The sequence below is a fragment of the Corvus hawaiiensis genome, chromosome 15, assembly GCF_020740725.1.
Source record: "Corvus hawaiiensis isolate bCorHaw1 chromosome 15, bCorHaw1.pri.cur, whole genome shotgun sequence".
In the NCBI taxonomy this organism is placed as follows: domain Eukaryota; kingdom Metazoa; phylum Chordata; class Aves; order Passeriformes; family Corvidae; genus Corvus; species Corvus hawaiiensis.
The window spans coordinates 13553793-13571263 of record NC_063227.1 but is presented as its reverse complement, the minus strand read 5'-3'; the positions used below and the strand labels follow the sequence as shown (position 1 = coordinate 13571263).

The following is a 17471-nucleotide window of genomic DNA, read 5'->3' as shown; positions in this document are numbered from 1 at the left end:
GCAACTGTCCCTCTATCGTTGCCTTTCATCAGATCAAAATTCTCACTGTGTTTTCTGAGTTACAGATTATTCTGAAATATTGACATACAGTAACTCTGCAGAGCACAGATGATATAAGTGCAGCTTCTGGTATTTCTGCTCACTTAAAAGATTATTCTCAACAAAGTCAGGGAAAATTCTTTCTTAGAGAAGGTATCACTGCTGGACATGCAGCTCTGATATAAATTCATGGGTATGTTGCCATTATCATGTACAACAATTATAAATTTGATAATTACTTCCTGTTTTTCCTTTTTCCTAATTTCATTGTTATTTATATGGGATCTTTCTTGATATACTTGATATTAAAGTTATGTAGAGAATGTCTGTAGCTAGTTGTTTGTTTATATTCATAGCTTTATGTATTAGGCTGTGTAATTATGCTACTTAGAGTGGTTAAACATTTTAAAATCAGGATATTCAGAAGGAAATATGGCATATTTTTAAATATGTTTTCAGAAATTTTTTTAAAATGTATTCCGATGTTTTAAATGGATTGCTTGGTAGTTTGCGAGTAGCCTCTTTAACTGTTGGTATTATGTTAGTTCCATATCTTCAGCTACCAACCTTCTTCCAAATGCAATGATCCTACAGAAAATGTTAATAATATAGAGCTATTTTCTATATTTAATGGTGCATCAAATAGCCATAATAGACAGGTCATGAATACATTTGGGTTAGTGAAGAGGACAAAAGTGCAGCACTTTTTTTTTTTTTTTTTATTGTAATTAAGCTGGCAGGCTGCCTTCTGTGTGTTCCATTTCATCCAAAATCAAAACAAATAAAAAATACCTTGGAAGTAAACTTAGCATTTAAAATTATTAGGTCCTTTAAGTGTTCTATAGATGTTTGTGTATTTCGTAATCTGATATTGGAAGGGGGTTTTTTTTGTGATCTCAGCCATGTGTACATACAGTAAACTGCACGAGAGTTTAGGGTGTGCCCAAGGAGGTGTAGAGGTTGTTTAAATTACTACAACTGAATGTGGTGCATCCTCTCAGAGAGCTGCTCCTCTCCATCCTCCTGTTGCTGGGTTTCTGGTATTCACAAAAGCGACCACAGGAATATGGGTCCTTTGTTTTTCCAGTGGTTGGGGATGACCCATTCTTTATGGTCATATGCATTTATGTTTATGGTAGTCATTAGTATTTACCATTATTAGTGGCCAAACATTTCCATCCAAATGAAGAGTATAATGGGCCTCCAGGGATAGCTGCTCCAGTTCATCCCTTGCAGGTTTGTCCTTACATGTATCTGTACTGACAATTTTTAAACAGCACTGCATTGTTACGGGTTTGCAGACATGGATGGTTTTTGGTTTCCTTGAAGAAAAATTGTCCTGTGTTTTCCCCATTGACTTGGAAATATTTTTTTGTTTCAACAGCTCTTGATACTTTACAAAGCAAGAAACAGACTTTGTCTGTATTTCTGTATCTATTCTTGGTACAGGGAAGGTAATGAAAGTGTTAATAAAGTATTAATGAAAATATTCTTAGCTATTTCACCACTCTACACACAAATTTGATGTTATTACAGACCTTGTGCCCAGGAAAACATTGGGTTTGCATACCTTCCATTTGTCTCATTGCTCCGTGAGATGTTCCAAGTCAGAGTGGCTGTTAAAAACCACTTGGGACAGGTCAGTTTTTCAGTGTTCCCACTTCTAACTTGTGACAGAAGGACATGATAAAACTCTAATGAGAGAGATCACTATCTTCAACTCAGTGCCTTCCAAAGAAGTTTTGTTTCACGTTTATTCTTTGCCACGTAAGAGGCCTTTCATTTTAAGCTTTGGACAAATACTTGCTTTATACAATAATAGTAATAAAATATTTCCTTAAAAATACTACAGCATACGTGTACCTGTAACATAAACAGAATACAGCAGTAATTTAATGGTGCAAAGTTGGGAGCACCACAGATAGGCCAATGGTTTGATAACCATGTTTACAAGGTGGCTGTTAGACACCTGCCTCATGGATGTGTTCCTGTGCCGTGACAGCCTCCTGGACACCGAGGATGCTGCAGAGCAGAGGAGGAATCCAATTTTCATATTTATGGTAACAGACCTCACTGTACTTTTAGTTTCTTGCTTCTGCACTAAAGCAACATGTTCCCTGCAAATAGCAACTTTTCTGATTCATGAAGCCCACAGACATATAGAGAATAACACTTGCAAAAGAAAGACAAACTTAGAAAATAGGGATTTAAATGTAGATAATGGCATGTGTGATGCACATAAGCCTTGGGTTACTGTAAGGATAAGCTAGGAATGAATGTCACTGTGTAAGGGAAAAGGCAGTTTAAATAAGGAACAGACAGACACAGGTATGGAATACTGTAGGTTTATCTGAAAATAATTACATTGGTGTTCTTGGGGAGGTTTTTTTGTAGTTTGGAGGTGAATTTGAGTCATAACTCCTTCAAGAATGATTCTGTGCTGTTGTTTCAGGAAAGTATAGTGATTATGAAGTACTAATTATAACATATTCCATTTCTGCATGGTTTATTATACATTATTGTATTATTCATGTGTTTTTCTCTTTCTTTTTTTTCTAGAAGGGTATTTATTTCAAAGACACAGGAGAGGTGCAGTCCACATGGGGCTCTCAGCAAAAAGTTGTAGTTCTTTAACTTTTCTATTTGAGGCTGATTTCCTTTTATGTATGTTAAAATATTGTACTGGGTTCTTTTTAATGAACATTTATATGCAGATATCCTGCTTTTCCAGCCCAAGAGGCAACCTTATGTAATACATATTTGCATATTGACACAGTTACAATACTAGAGCTAGAGGAAAGCAGAATAAAAGTCAACAGTGTGTTAAAATCTGCTGGCAGGGAAAAGTCCCTTTAAGGGTTGGCATTGTCTTGTGTCAGTCACATCTACTTCATGAAACAGGCATAGCCTCAAGCAATGCCTGGAGTTGCAGCTCAGAAGAAAAGTGAATGTTAGAGAAGTTATAGACAATTTTGTGAACTTATAAACTTCTGAAATGTGGTGATGAAACTTAGTATGGTACCTGGGAACATCAATGCAGATCAGAGGAGAATACCAGATACTGAGTAAAACAGGATTTACCATCTACCTATAGAGCAGAATTTAACATGGCTTTGTGGTACATAAAAGCCAAAACTTTAAACTGGACTAGGGCAAATGATCTTTTCTAGTGAAAAAAATGCAGGATGAGGTTGCATGTCCCATGGATTTACAGAAGTAGCTGCTTAACAGTGTGTTTGAGGCTCTCAGGGTTAGTCTCCTGTGCTAGACAAATGCAGAGGGCTGAAGTAGATTTCATTCTCCTTTGGCCTTGTTCCCATCTCCTGCTAAAACACTTCCAATTCCTGCTGTGTTACAGTACAGATACTGCAACACAATGTATCAGACAACGAGGCCCGTGGAAAGAATATATAAGGACCGATTCTTGATAGCTGTTTCAGAGAGATGTTTATTTCTCCAGCCGCATGGCCAGGGCTCTGCCGAGGAGCTGCTCCAGTCACGGGACCAAGGGTCCTTCTGCCCGCGCAGGGAACACAAACCAACCAATGGGAACGAGGCTGAGCAGGGACAGGGAAACCCCGTGTCTGTGCCCTCAGGGCCCCTCTCCCAGGGCTACACGGCAGGGGGAGGGCCCCAAGACTGCTGTTGTTGTTGATGGTTGTGCATAACCATCCACAACCATTAGCATCTTGTTAACCACCAAATAATTTTTTTTTATATACCTTTTCTAAAAGCTGGAGGGTTGGGTGTCAAAAGAATTTATTCTGGGCTCTTTCAACATCCTAGGAAAGTAGTTGGGATACCGCCAACAAACATGTGCTGTCTTTTCTGATAGAGGTGCCATGACAGGGTTTCCTGCAGGAAAGTCCTCTCAGCCTTGAGGCATACAGCTCTCCCACTAAAATATTTTGAGGAGGCAGCAATGTGGTTTCTGATACCAACCAGGCTGTGTGAAGGACATCTAGAAATGTTACAGGACTATTGCAATTTTTAGAAAATAATGATGTAGTTCTAACAATATTGGTCTATAATTAAAGTTCCTATAAACTTCATTCACATGGTACTGTATAAATAGTTCTCCACATCAAAGGTACATGTAATTATCCTTGAAAAACTTGTAGATGACGGAAGACTTATCCAGATAGGAAAGAAAAAGTTCCCAAATCTATATATGTGGGTGACTTTAGAAGGAGCATTCATTATAGCTTGCTCATTACTAAAAGAAAATTAATTTCTGCAGGTTCAGTTAAGTGTCCAAACCCAACCTTTACATGTGTAAAAATCTGTGGGGGTTTTTACATTCTAATGATGTTTCACTCTTGGTAATAACAGGTTTTAGCATGTTCCTGCTGGACAGTCTATGAGACCAATGTTCCCAAACCTTCATAACCAGATCTTTACCTAAAAGTAGAAGTGTTTTAGATACTGTGATGTCCTTCAGGCAAAGATGGAATAATATTTCAGAATATTATTACCTCACACTGCACTGCAAGCTAACATATCATAATGAATAAATATTTTTCTAAGTTGAAAAAATGGCACAGGCAAAACCAGAAGGGCTATCTTCTACAAATTGCTTTTTTTACCCTGTGGCCTTGTATTTTTAATACAGCTATGGAATAATTAAGCAGAGTGGAGTATTAATGCAGTTTTATAAATAAGGTTAAGGTTGCCAGATGTTGTTCATTTTTCCTCTCTTTTTTTAATGTACATCAACATTCAAAATGTATGCTGATAGTGGGTTGCAGGAAACTTAGAACATTTGGTCTTACATATCTAAGGTATTAAAAATTGAGCTTGTGGAGATGATGCTTTGCTGATTCATTTGTTTGGATATACCCCTCATTTCTATTTCCAGTTTCAAGAAGACCAATTCTTAAATCAGATAAAAGAGCAAACAGCATACAGAGTCTTTTCATTAAGTCTTCTCAGAAATAAGTAAATAGCGAGATTTGTTTGTGTATAGAGAACGATATTCAATGGCCTTCATAATTTCCAGATCATATATAATTGTTTTGGACAGCAATTTTCCTATGCATAAATTAGTTAATGTAGTCAAATAAGATAAAAGTATAGGAATCAGCTCAAATCATGAAGATGAGTACAGGCTGCAGTGATGAAATTCATGGTAGGGTGCAAATTTAAGTATTTGTTTTCCCTACCTGAGCCTTGTCCTTACTGAAGGGAGAGAGGAGAAAATAATTTGTCATTTACACTCACTCAGTGTGGATGTACATTTTACTATAAAAGTTCTGTTCCTGAAATATGGCCTTTCAAAAATAGAAGACAGTTGCTAACAATTATTTCCAAAGATCAGAAACAGTGTTCAGTTTTACACAGAGTTGAGGGTTAAGACATTTCCATCAATCTTTAAAATATCTTTTCAGAATACAGTTGAAAAACTCAGCATGTGTATATATATATATATATATGCTTCAAAGTACAAAAAATTGTTCCCTCTGCACCCTAGTTGGCTTTAATATTATGCCAAAAGAACACATTCCTATTTGAATGATTACTTATACATATCCCTCATTTAAAAACACAGAAGAGATTTCATATTTGATTGTTGGAATGATGAGACTGCCCATGCAAATTTATGGACTTTATAAAATAATCCAGTTAATATATGAGAGGCATCATTCATTTACTGAATTGTTCAGTTGAACATTTTTAGCCATGTTTATTAAAGCACATGCACTTTCTCCTTAAACTGGAGGGTTTGGGCATGGTAGAAGGTTCAAACAGACCTTGAGTAGTCTCTTGGCATTCCAAGTTTGCTCTTCCATGTGGATCTCACAGTTCAGCTTTCTGGGACATGCTTTGTCTCTGATAGAGATTAAATCTCACGAACTAGGGTAAACAATATTTGTTTTCCTGTAAGCAATTTTTGATGCCAGTGTGATATTGAAGATACTTATTTTTTGTTTAACTTGCTTTCATTGACTGAAATGCGTAAGAAAATAGCTGTGAATGATGTAGTAAAATCTTAAGCCTTTAAACATAGGAAATAATTTATATTTTCACTTTGTCGATTTCTTTGGGAAAAAAAGGCCACTGCCTGCTTATACCTGATTGCACTTGTCTTTTCTCAATGGTTATTTTCACTTGAATTCTGTTCATTTTATGATTTAATGGCATTGAAATAGATCACTTAAGTATTGATGTATTCATTTTTATCCTATTTACATCAGCTGCAGTTCACATTTAAATAGAAATTTATTTCTGCCTAAATGTTGCTTTCCTCAGCAATAATTGGTATCATCTTCATGTTTACATATTGCAATTTCCTATTGCATCTTTGAAGATCTACCATTATGAGAAGTGAAAGTAATTTTCTTGGTTCTTCTGTGTAGCTGACAATAAAATTGAGCTTTAAGAAAATAGTTCATTATCCTGGGCTTCTTAATATTGAGTTTCCCAGTTTTCTACCATAGTCCACTTTTAATAGCAAATGAAACTAAGCTTGCCCCCGTCTTTTATGTCTAGGACAGATTTGTCATGACTTGCATAGTTACTTGTGTGTTCAGGAATTCCTTTTTTTCTGTGGTATGTGTAATAAGGAAATAATAAACTTTACTGCAGAAGTGTAATGTATACTAATCTGGTTTTTTAAATTTACAGATTAAGGGGTTTTTTCTTCATAATTTTATTAGTAGTGGAAGTGAGAAATATGTTTAGCTCTAACTTTGTATTGACAACTCTTGCCACCCATGTTTTCCTCACATATTTGCTTAATGTCAACCATGCTACACTGAAATAACTGTCAAGATGATCCAGACTTAATCAATGTGCTGACATAATGCTGTCAACCTTATCCTCAGAAAAGGTCGTCTGCTAAGTGAAGTAAGTGGGTTAGGGAGTACGAACTGTGGCAGAAATAGGGGATGGCATGTTTCTGTGTACTGTATAAAACATGCACGATTATCTAATGTTATTTGTTTGCCTACAGAAATTAGATGTGTGATTTCCATAGTGATGGAAATCCCTGGACTTCAGCCATTTAAACAAATAAAACTGAGCCAGATGTGTTGTACTTTATTGTGTTCTGGGATATATTTAATGCATAAACATAGCACTTGGTCTGCAGGACAAAAGGATCATGAAAATCAGAAGAAAAAAGATGAAGAGTGTTCTTGTGTGCAGGATGTGGGAAAGATCTGTGCTCCAGACTACCCAGAGAGTACCCAGTTTTCCCTGGAGTCCCAGAATGAACTTGGTTCTGATGCCATGGCACCCTCTCTTTGCCAGTCAGGCACCATGACCTTCTTTTCACCAGGCACATTCTGCTCCACAGACTCTTGTCTCTGCTGGGTGAGGAGCTAGGCTTGCAGGGTCTCCACAGTGTTGAATCGACAAACTTTTTAGATCATTCATACTGGTGGGAATAACTGAACTTATGGAAGCAGAAAGATTGCAAGAAATTGCTGTGTTCTAGTAGATAAAATGTTTTTGAATATTATTGCACGGATACAGTTCTCCCTATTTGTTTCTGATCTCTCTTTCTTTTCCTAGAAATATTGTAGCAGTGGAAATATATTTATGAAAACATTTTGCAGGAAGAGCTCCAAAGTATTGATGATTTTCACTGAAATCACTAGGGGGAAAAAAAAATAATAAGTTCCACGAGGATACCTATTCTGTAAGCTACCAGGCTTCTTGTAAGCAAGAATATGCCTGAAGTACATACATGAAAATTAAACTTGGTTCTGCTAACACCATAAAAATCCTACTCTAAGGCCTGGAATCAATTTTGTTATTTCACTTGTTCATCAAAAGACATTTTCTTTTTTTTAATAGCTGTATATAGTTATTACAGCATCACATTTCTGTCTCTTTCTTTGACCCACCCTACTCCCCAGTAAGAGGCAATTTGTACAACTTGAAGATGATTGTTTTTTGAAAGTGTTGCCAATTTAATCTAAAAATCAATTGAATTTCATTGCAGTCAGGAAATTGTACATCCTCTTTGTATCCAAATCCTCAGAGCCTTAGGAGAAAAAGCCTTTGTAGTGAAATGTAAGAATTTTAATGTTTTGTGAAGAAAGAATTCGGAGGGGATGAGAAAGAGAAGAAAGAAACAAGTATGATATGCTTTTTTCCAGTTGCTCTGACATTTTTTCCAATTGCTCTGGCACATAAACTCTGTTTTTCCTACTCACCCTTGTATCACCCCCCTGGTTTCAGCACCTCAGCTTTAAACATCCCTGCAAATTCAAAGAAACACTTTAACTTGCTCTTTCTAACTATGCTTTTGAATGAATAAATGGATAGTAAAGGCTGAAGTGATGCAGTGAAACAAGTTTGAGTGATCTGAAAGGTTTCAGAATTCCAAAATACGCTTTGCATGTTGCTTATGATTTTATAAGTAGTTTTGCTGTTTACTCTGTGTAAATGCAAAACTGCTGAAGAAAATCTTGAAAAAGGAGGGAGTAATGGTTCTATATTTAAAAATATATGAAATGCATAGATATTGCTACTAAAGGTATTATACAGTCTTATACAAACAGGATTAATCACTTAATTTAATATTTCTTTGTAGCATTCATCTAAGTTTGCGGGGCCTGTAGATGTCAAGTTCTTCAATTAGTCTGAAAGTCTATGACCTGCATTTATATAAATTAATGTCTTACAATTGCTAGATAAGAATATTTTATATATTTGTAATCAAAGCATTCATTTCGGTATCGATATCATACATGAGTTCTCTCCACTTTATTTTGGGAAGCTACCATATTGTGAGTGGCTAGGCAAAGAAAATCCATTTGATAGCAGCAGAAGAAATTAAATAGCTTGTTACTCATTCCCTATCTATGAGTCCATAGATTTTTGTATATAGCAATGTACATATGTGGTATTTTTTTTCCGCAAAAATGCCATGTATATAATGCAACTTTATTATTCTCCACCAGGTATATGGTGTTCTTCTTGCAAATGGTTGCTTTGTAATAGTATTTAAGTCCAAAATCGCTGTAAACCGAGTTCTCATATGTTTTGTGTTGGTGACCAAAGACAAATACCTCAGGTGATCAGAGGGGTGGTGTGATTCCAGCTTTCACCAAGTCTCCAGACCTGCTCAGCAAAAATTTTGAAGTAGCTGAACTGTGCTTCATCATAATTCCATGCTAACAATGCTCAGAATCACAGATAGAGGATGTAACTAGAGGAGCACTTATTTGTATAAGCTTTAGCAGCTGGAGGTAGGATTTAAACAGTTGCCAGCAGGATCCTTTTGTCTCCTGTGTCTCCTTGTCAATGCTGAAGTGATTCTCCATAGCTCAGAGGTGATGCAGGATGTGTACATGCATTGCCCAAGCTCCCACAAATTGCTGAAAGTTCAGAGCAGAGAGAGGTTAGGGCATGGCTTCAGAATCCTCCCTTTGTTTTAGGCACATTTTCACTGTTTTGCATGTTTTTGTCATTTCCCCTCCCTCCAAAAAATCACCAGATGCCTTATCTTCAGTCTCCAGGTGCTGCCATAGTATCAGTAATGTGGACCACTTGAATTCCTACACAGTGCACACTGCAGATGTGTAGATGTAAAATATTTCCCGACTGTCATGTACAAACTGCAGCATTTTGAGGCAGCGAATCCTGATAAATCCCGAGTTTTTCAGAAAAATCTGCCTCTTTTATTCCATTTTATGGTGTTTCTGATAATTGTCTTGCGCCTAAATATTTTCATTTTCAGTCGGTAATGCTGCAGCTTTCATTTTAGGTTGTTTGTATTTAAAGAATTTCCTATTTTTGACTTCTCTTAAATAGGCTGGAAAAAAATTGGTGCTTTTATAGTTTCTGGGTGAAGGGGTTTTTATTTTATGTCCTACTAGTTGTTTGGTTTTCCTCTACAGTGCTTCATCATATGTCATTCCTCAATGTATGCACGATGATAAACTCCCTGTCCCTGTTAATGGGCGTTGAGAATGCTTTGCTTCTCTCAGGATTGCCGCCATATTACCAGGACAATGTATTGATTTGGTTGACTGCCAGTGTGTGATGCATGACAGAAATGAGAAATTGAACTTTCTGAACATGAAGTAAATCATGCTGCTGATGATATATAAATGATTGAGGGAAAAGCAATCAATCAGATGCTCTCTGCTGGCAGCAGAGCTACAATTTAATATGTAGTAAACCAACAGTTGTGTTACAGTCTAAATCAAATAGTGTTCTATGCTAAACTCATATTCTTGCAAAGATTATTTGGAACACTTTTGGGTTTAGTATGCTTTCCTTTCTACTTTACCAACATGTGGTCTGATAATTTAGAAATATTGAACTGGCTTTATTAATTCTTCTTTTTTCTTGTCAAGAATCAAGGATTGTTTTTTCTAGATTGCTTATCACTACTTTAATTAGGTTGATTTTTAAATAATTTTACTTGTAAGTAGAGTTGGTTTGAATCCCACATACCTGCAGAAGGAGTTTATTACAGCCACAGGTAATTGAACTTTACTGTAAAACTACAGACATGAATAGGCCCGTTCTCTCTTTTAGCAGATGTTTTGCAGATATTTGACTTATATCCAGTTATCTCTGGGTACTTCAGCAGCACACAAGACCATTCATGTGCAGATGACTGAAATATTCTTTTGTCTCCTTCTCCACGCTATGAAATGAATGGGATAATTTATCCTTTTTGAAGAGAGAGAGAAGTATTTTAATGAAAGCTTAAAGAGACTTCCTGAAATTCTACTTATCGATACCTACTAACAAGTCTTGTCATTCTGGGTCAGTCTCAGCTTAGCATTTGCACAATGTAAGTCCCTTAAGCAGCAGGGAATTCTGCTCAGTTCTCCCCAAAGCCACCCAGAGTTGCAGAGTTTGGAATCTTCAGTTTGAACTTTTGGGTGAGAGTATCAAAGCATTCCTCTCTCCTAAGTAGTTGTCAATGTTTGCTTAGTGTTAAGCCTGTGAGAATCCAGGGAGAAGCTGAACCACATCTTCCTGGTAGAGGGAGTGCTGAACCATTTGGCAGTCTGCTGGAATATAAATCCTGGAGTTCTGTTGTGTGAACCCTGGTGTGATTAGACAGTTCAAGGCTAAACTGTTCATAGCCAGTTGGACAAAAAAGTTCTTCTAACAGATATTCTTAAAAATATAATCAATAAAAAGCCATTTGGGCTTTTTATAAACATTTTTTCTCTTATAAAGAAAGGTGGGGTTTTTCCCTGCTGAAACTTATTTTAGCATTTGTTTTTTCAGAAATAAAATAAAAATAAAATATTGATTTATTAGCTGTGAAGTTTAACAGTTTAGTTACCTCAATTACCTTGATTAATCCCACCAAGTTCAGTAAATGGTATTAGAATCTGAAACTTGCCGTTCTAGGGCAGGGTAGATGTCAGAATATTGGCAAAATTGGACAATGTCACATAGGTACTCCCAACAAAGTAATATTAACCTTTCTAAACTCTCTAAGGATGTTCTTTTCTATTTTTCATAACATGGAGTACAGTAAGTTGCTTTTACATCTCAAGATCAGCCAATATAATTATTCATCTTTATTTTATTTTATATTTTATTTTATTTGTCTCTCTGTAAGCCTAGAGAGAGTCTTGACAAACAGAAAGTGTTCCTAGGCAGGGAAACTTAAGTAAACTGTCTGCCTCTTTTCTGAAGACAGACTGGAAAGTAAAAGAGTCACTTATACAAAACTCTGGAATTGCTATCAACATACTATAGGAATGTATCTACCAAAATACTTTTTAAAATTGTGTGTATTAGATAGGTTTTTTTATGGTTTTTTCAGTGTTTTTGCAGATTATTTGGTTCATGTCTTCAAACTTGCTTGCCTTCTGCTAATGCTGTACACCTGGATTCTACTTGGATTATCAAAAATTAATGATGCACAGGAACAGTTTTATAAATTCTTTGCATTACTCCTTGAAATTCAGTGGTATTTAAGAACTCTAAAATGGTGTTTAGTATACAATTTTGTCCTTTGTCTGTGGATGAGAACTTAAAATCGAGGTTATAGATACAGTATTTATTATCTCAGTTTGCAAAAATGTCATAGTCATTATTCTGTGTTTGAGTTGATTTTATTTACAACTTTCGATAACAAAAATCTTTAGATTAATGAGTAATGAAACATTAATGAATATCCTGTTTCCTGATTTTGCAGTAGATTTATTTCTGATGTCTCATGAGCATTTCTGTACACCAACGCCGGAGCATGCAACTTGGCTCAGCTGCCATTTGGGAGCCCAGATTCCTTTTTCATGCAAATGTTTTATGACTGTGTGAACATGTTCTGTATTCTGGGGTGGTTTTTTGGGTGCTGGGATTTTTTTTTGGTTGATTTCTTGTGGGTGTTCTTTTGCCACTGATGGGTGTTGTTGCATCTGCGATAGTTGCTTTTTACAAGGCCTCTTACAAACCTCACTGAATGTACCTGTCTTTTACTGCATTCAAGCCATTTTAGAAAAATAATTATGCTGGTGTTTACAACTAAAAACTAAACATTGCCAGTGCTGTTGTTTCAGCTCAGGCACAGAACTTACAGCAAACTTATACTGTTTTATGCAGCCTTGGGATCAGAAGTTACCTTAAACCAACATACTATAGGAATTTGCTATAGTTGCTATCTAGAGATGTGATGTGCATAGTCTTAATTTGGTTTTAAAGGTTTGTTTTGTTGATACATTCATGTACTATATCTTTAAAAAAATACAAATGAAACAAATATTAAAATACACCTAGGATTGCCTTTTGAAGTTATATTTGGAATGACCTGTGTCTGTACGCTTATAAATAGTTTAATTTTAGAAATATATTTTATATGTCTTGAGTTAATGAACTGTTCCCCATGATGTCAGAAGAGATGTGTATCTCACTTGTTTATTCCTGTTTTTATAGATGGCTATACAACAGATGACATTGAATTTTACTGGCGTGGGGGTGATAATGCAGTCACAGGAGTGACAAAGATCGAACTGCCACAGTTCTCTATTGTAGACTACAAGCTTATCACCAAGAATGTTGTTTTCTCTACAGGTTTGTGGAGGGGAAGTTAAAAGGGGATTTCTTTTAAATACCTTTAAAATTGGATTAATTCTTAGTATGCAGCTGAGGAGCAAAAATTTTAGAAACAAGAATAAAATAGAGCAGCAGCTGTGAATTTGGAAAGCAGTTTTTATTACAGCTTCTCTAGTGTATAAGGCATCATTCATTAACATATGAAGACGGCATGGTAATCTGTCATGTTAAGGCTCATCAAATGAGCTGCATTTTCTGTTTTCCTATGAAAATGGATTAAGCCACTTATACACCTCTGTGCCATAAACCCAACAAGTAAAAACCCAGCATGTAGGAAATTTAGGAACCTTTATCTCCCTATTTTTAGATGTTCCTTTTGCCAAGTTGGGGATGTATTAGGCTAATTATTTTGTCTTCAATGTAAAATCTTTAAAATGCTTGTTCCGGGATTTTCAGTTTAGCCTATTCTAGCAAGTGTATGACTTTCTGAAGGCTGAAAAGATGCTTTCTGAGAAGGACCAGAAAATCAGATTGGATTTCATGAAATAAAAACCAAAACAATAAATAACTAACGTATTTCAGTGACATGAAATTGTTCAAAAGAGGCAAGAGTTGGATTGTGCTGTTTCTAGATGTTTTCTACATACTTGAGAAATCCATTAGGTATGTTAAAAAAATTATCTTCAAAACTCACTTTCCAGATATGGATAGAAATCATCTTTGAAGGAACTATAGAAGGATTGTACATCCCAAATTCTTCAAAATCAAGCAGAAATGGGACTTGAAGAATGATTTCTAGGCACCCATATCAACAGGTGTTTCATACACTACAATATTTCTGGTGTCCCATGACAAAAGACAAGTGTTGCCTGTCTTGGAGTGAAGTTTAGGATAAGGGTTACACTAAAGTTGGCATATGACAGTTTATCAGGGAAGAGGCATTTCTATGCTTTGTTGCTCTGACGTATTTTGGCTGTTGGTTGTTGAATGTTATGATTACCAGCAGATATGCACCTAGAGCATCCTTGTACCCTTAACATAAAAGATTATGTAATTACCAATTCTTGGTAGAAATTCTGCACCTGAATATCCTGGATCTTTCAGCTCTGAGTGTACTCTGTGTTGAATGAAACAATAAAACCAAAATGACAGAAAAGAAAAATGTTTTTAAGCATTATCCAAATAAATTATGGCCATACCAAATATTCTCTTTTAGGTGCTTACCCAAGGCTGTCTCTCAGCTTTAAACTTAAGAGAAACATTGGTTACTTCATTCTGCAGACCTACATGCCTTCCATTCTGATCACTATCCTGTCCTGGGTTTCCTTCTGGATTAATTATGATGCTTCAGCTGCAAGAGTTGCTTTAGGTAGGCATTTTTACACATCTCATGCAGTGTGCATTAGCTGAATGCTTTTTCTAGCTTCTGAATTAGTGGATAGTGCATGATTTGAAAATAAAAAAAATATCTGTTAGATCTTTTAATGTCTGGCTTGTTAAGCTTTGTATTATTTGAATCAGCATTTAAATCATCAGAATTTAAATAAAAATTAAAGTGATTTCATGTCTGAATCAGCTAACTACATAATCATTGTAACCAAAATTAGCCTAATTGTCTCAACATATTCTGTTGTTCTTTTGCTGCTTGTTTTTTCTCTGAAAAGAATGCACTTAGTTTGCTTTTGCCCCTGGCAGTCCAGAACACACATTCAGCACTGTGTTATGGATTATAAATTGCTTTTCGTTTCAGGAATTAAATAAAGTTTTACTAGGGTTGTATAGTTCACTTGTCCTTACGTTGAGGGAGGAGGCTGCACCTCAAATCTCAAAAGTGAGGGTCCTCACTTCAAGACAGACATTGAGGGGCTGGAGTGTGTCCAGAGAAGGGCAACAGAGCTGGGGAAGGGTCTGGAGCACAAGTCTGATGAGGAGCAGCTGAGGGAGCTGTGGGGGGCTCAGCCTGGAGAAAAGGAGGCTCAGGGGGGACCTTCTCACTCTCTAAAACTCCCTGGAAGGAGGGTGCAGCCAGCTGGGGGTTGGTCTCTTCTGTCAAGTCACAAGTGAAAGGACGAGAGGAAATGGCCTCAAGTTATGCCAGGGGAGTTTTAGATTAGATCCTAAGGGAAATTTCTTCACCAAAAAGGTTGTCCAGCCCTGGCAGAGGCTGTTCCAGGAAGTGGTGGCATTACCATCCCTGAACGGATTTAAAAGATGTGTAGATGTGGTGCCCGGGGATATGGTTTAGTGGTGGACTTGGCAGTGCTGGGTTAAATGTTGGATGCAATGCACTGAAAGGTCTTTTCCAAACTAAACGATTGTAAGAGTCTATGATTATTTGTTTCCTTACTGTTACCTTACATTCCAAAAGCAAAACTGTTTCCCTAATTAATCTCTAGAGTATTGGTATACCTCATCATTAGTCCCATGTGTGTTTATTCTGTGCCCCTCATCATAACGGGCCTGTTACAAAAATAAATATCTGTATCTACTGCAAATTTTGTCTGAATCAGACTGATTCCTGCCAGTACAGCACTTGTATAACTAAAATAAGTAAATCCCCATAAAATATGCCATTGAGAATTTGACATTTTAATGTTACAGAGTACACCTGAGTTTTACCAGACCTTTCTGTGTAGTATTTTGCCTTAAGAATTTGAGACTGCAGACATCCTGAAAATGCTGGAAGAAAGTAAGATAACAGTGACTGGAGCCTGTAATTTTTAACTGAGACTCATTACAGAAAGTAGCAATTTAGCTGGTTAAAAATACGCTTATGGAATCCAACTACTCTTTGTTTGACTGAGCTCAATTTATTAGAGGTGTAATGGTTTTTATGCTATGCAAAAAATCCAAGTCCAAGATAAGGACTGAACAAGATGTTCCTTTTTGTGTTTGAAAAAATTCAAACACAAAAAGGAAGCCTACAGAGGGTGGCAGCAAGGTCAGGTAGCCTGTGAGACATACACAAAAAGTGTCTGAACAGCCAGGGATCAGGTTAGGTAAACTAACGCCCTGAGATAGAGCTAAATCTGTCCAGGGACATCAAAGGCAACAAGAAAAGCTCCTATAGGTACCTCAGTACTAAAAGATGATAAGGGAAAATGAGAGTCCTCTCTGAAAGGAAACAGGAGGCCTGGATACCCAGGATCTGGAGAAGACTGAGGTACTGAATGCCTTTTTAATGCCTTGCTCTCATGGACAAGTGCTCCAGACACATTGCCCAAGTTGCAGAAGGCAAAGGCTGGGACTGGGAGAATGAAGAACCACCTGCTTTAGGGATCTTGTTTAAGACCATCTAAGGAACCTGAGGATCCCAAGCACAAGTCCATGGGACCTGATAAGATGCAACCGCAGGTCCTGAGGGAACTGGTAAATGAACTGACTAAAACTCCATCATATTTGAGAAGCCATGGCAGTCTGGTGAAGTTTTACTGACTGGAAAAGTAGAAGTAAAGCCCCCCTTTTCAAGATGGGGGGAAGAAAAGAAAACTTGGGGAACTACAGAACTGTCAGTCTCACATTGGTGCCTGTCAAGGTCATGAAGCAGATCCTCCTGGATACTATGCTAAGGCATATGGAAAGTAAAGAGGTGATTGATGAGAGCCTACCTGGCTTCACCAAGGGCAAGTTGTACCTGACAAAATCTGTGGCCTTCTATAACAGGGTCTCAACAATGGTGGAATGAGGGAAGAGCAACAGATGTCATCTACCTAGGCTTGTGCAAAGCATCTGACACTGTTATGCCTGAGATCCTTCTCTCTAAACTGAATAGTCATGGATTTGTTGGATGGACAACTCAGTGGATAAGGAATTGGCTGGATGGTTGCACCTAAACAGTTGTGGTCAACAGTTTGATGTCCAAGTGGAGACCAGTGACAAGTGTCCTCAGGGGTCTGTGTTGGGATTGGTGCTGCTAAATATCTCTGTCAGCAACATGGATAGTGGGATTGAGGGCATCCTCTGCAAGTTACCGAGCTGTGTGGAGCTGTCCACATGCTGGAGGGAAGAGATGACATCCAGAGAGAACTTGACAGGCTGGAGAAATGTCACAAAGATAATTGTGTGGCTGGAGCACTTCTCTCTATGAAGACAGGGAGTGGGAATTGTTCAGCCTGGAGCAGAGAAGGCTCCAGGGAGACCTTAGAGCACCTTTGAGAGCCTAAAAGGGCTCCAAGAGTGCTGGAGAGGGATTTGGAACAAAGGGGAATGCCTTTAAACTGACAGCATGTGGATTTAGATTAGATTTTAGGAAGAAATTCTTCACTGTGAGTGTAGTGAGATAGTGGATCATGCTGCCTGGAGTTGAGGCTGCCCCATCCCTGGAAATGTTCAAGGCCAGGGTGGATGGGGTTATGAGCAACCTGGTCTAATGGAAGGTTCCCTTCCCATGGTACTAGATGGTTTTGAAGATCCCTTCCAACCCAAGCCTTTCTAGGATACTATGAATACTG

General features: G+C 37.3%; 1 protein-coding gene across 4 annotated transcripts in view; it reads left to right on the top strand.

The window, feature by feature from the left end:
* GABRB2 (gamma-aminobutyric acid type A receptor subunit beta2) overlaps positions 1-17471 on the top strand; it is a 162219-nt gene that overhangs the window by 121294 nt on the left and 23454 nt on the right. For all 4 annotated transcript variants that reach the window (XM_048319465.1, XM_048319463.1, XM_048319466.1 and 1 more), the window contains 2 exons: positions 12901-13038; positions 14237-14389. In XM_048319465.1, the coding sequence (XP_048175422.1) occupies positions 12901-13038; positions 14237-14389 (291 nt within the window). The remainder of the gene's footprint in view (positions 1-12900; positions 13039-14236; positions 14390-17471) is intronic.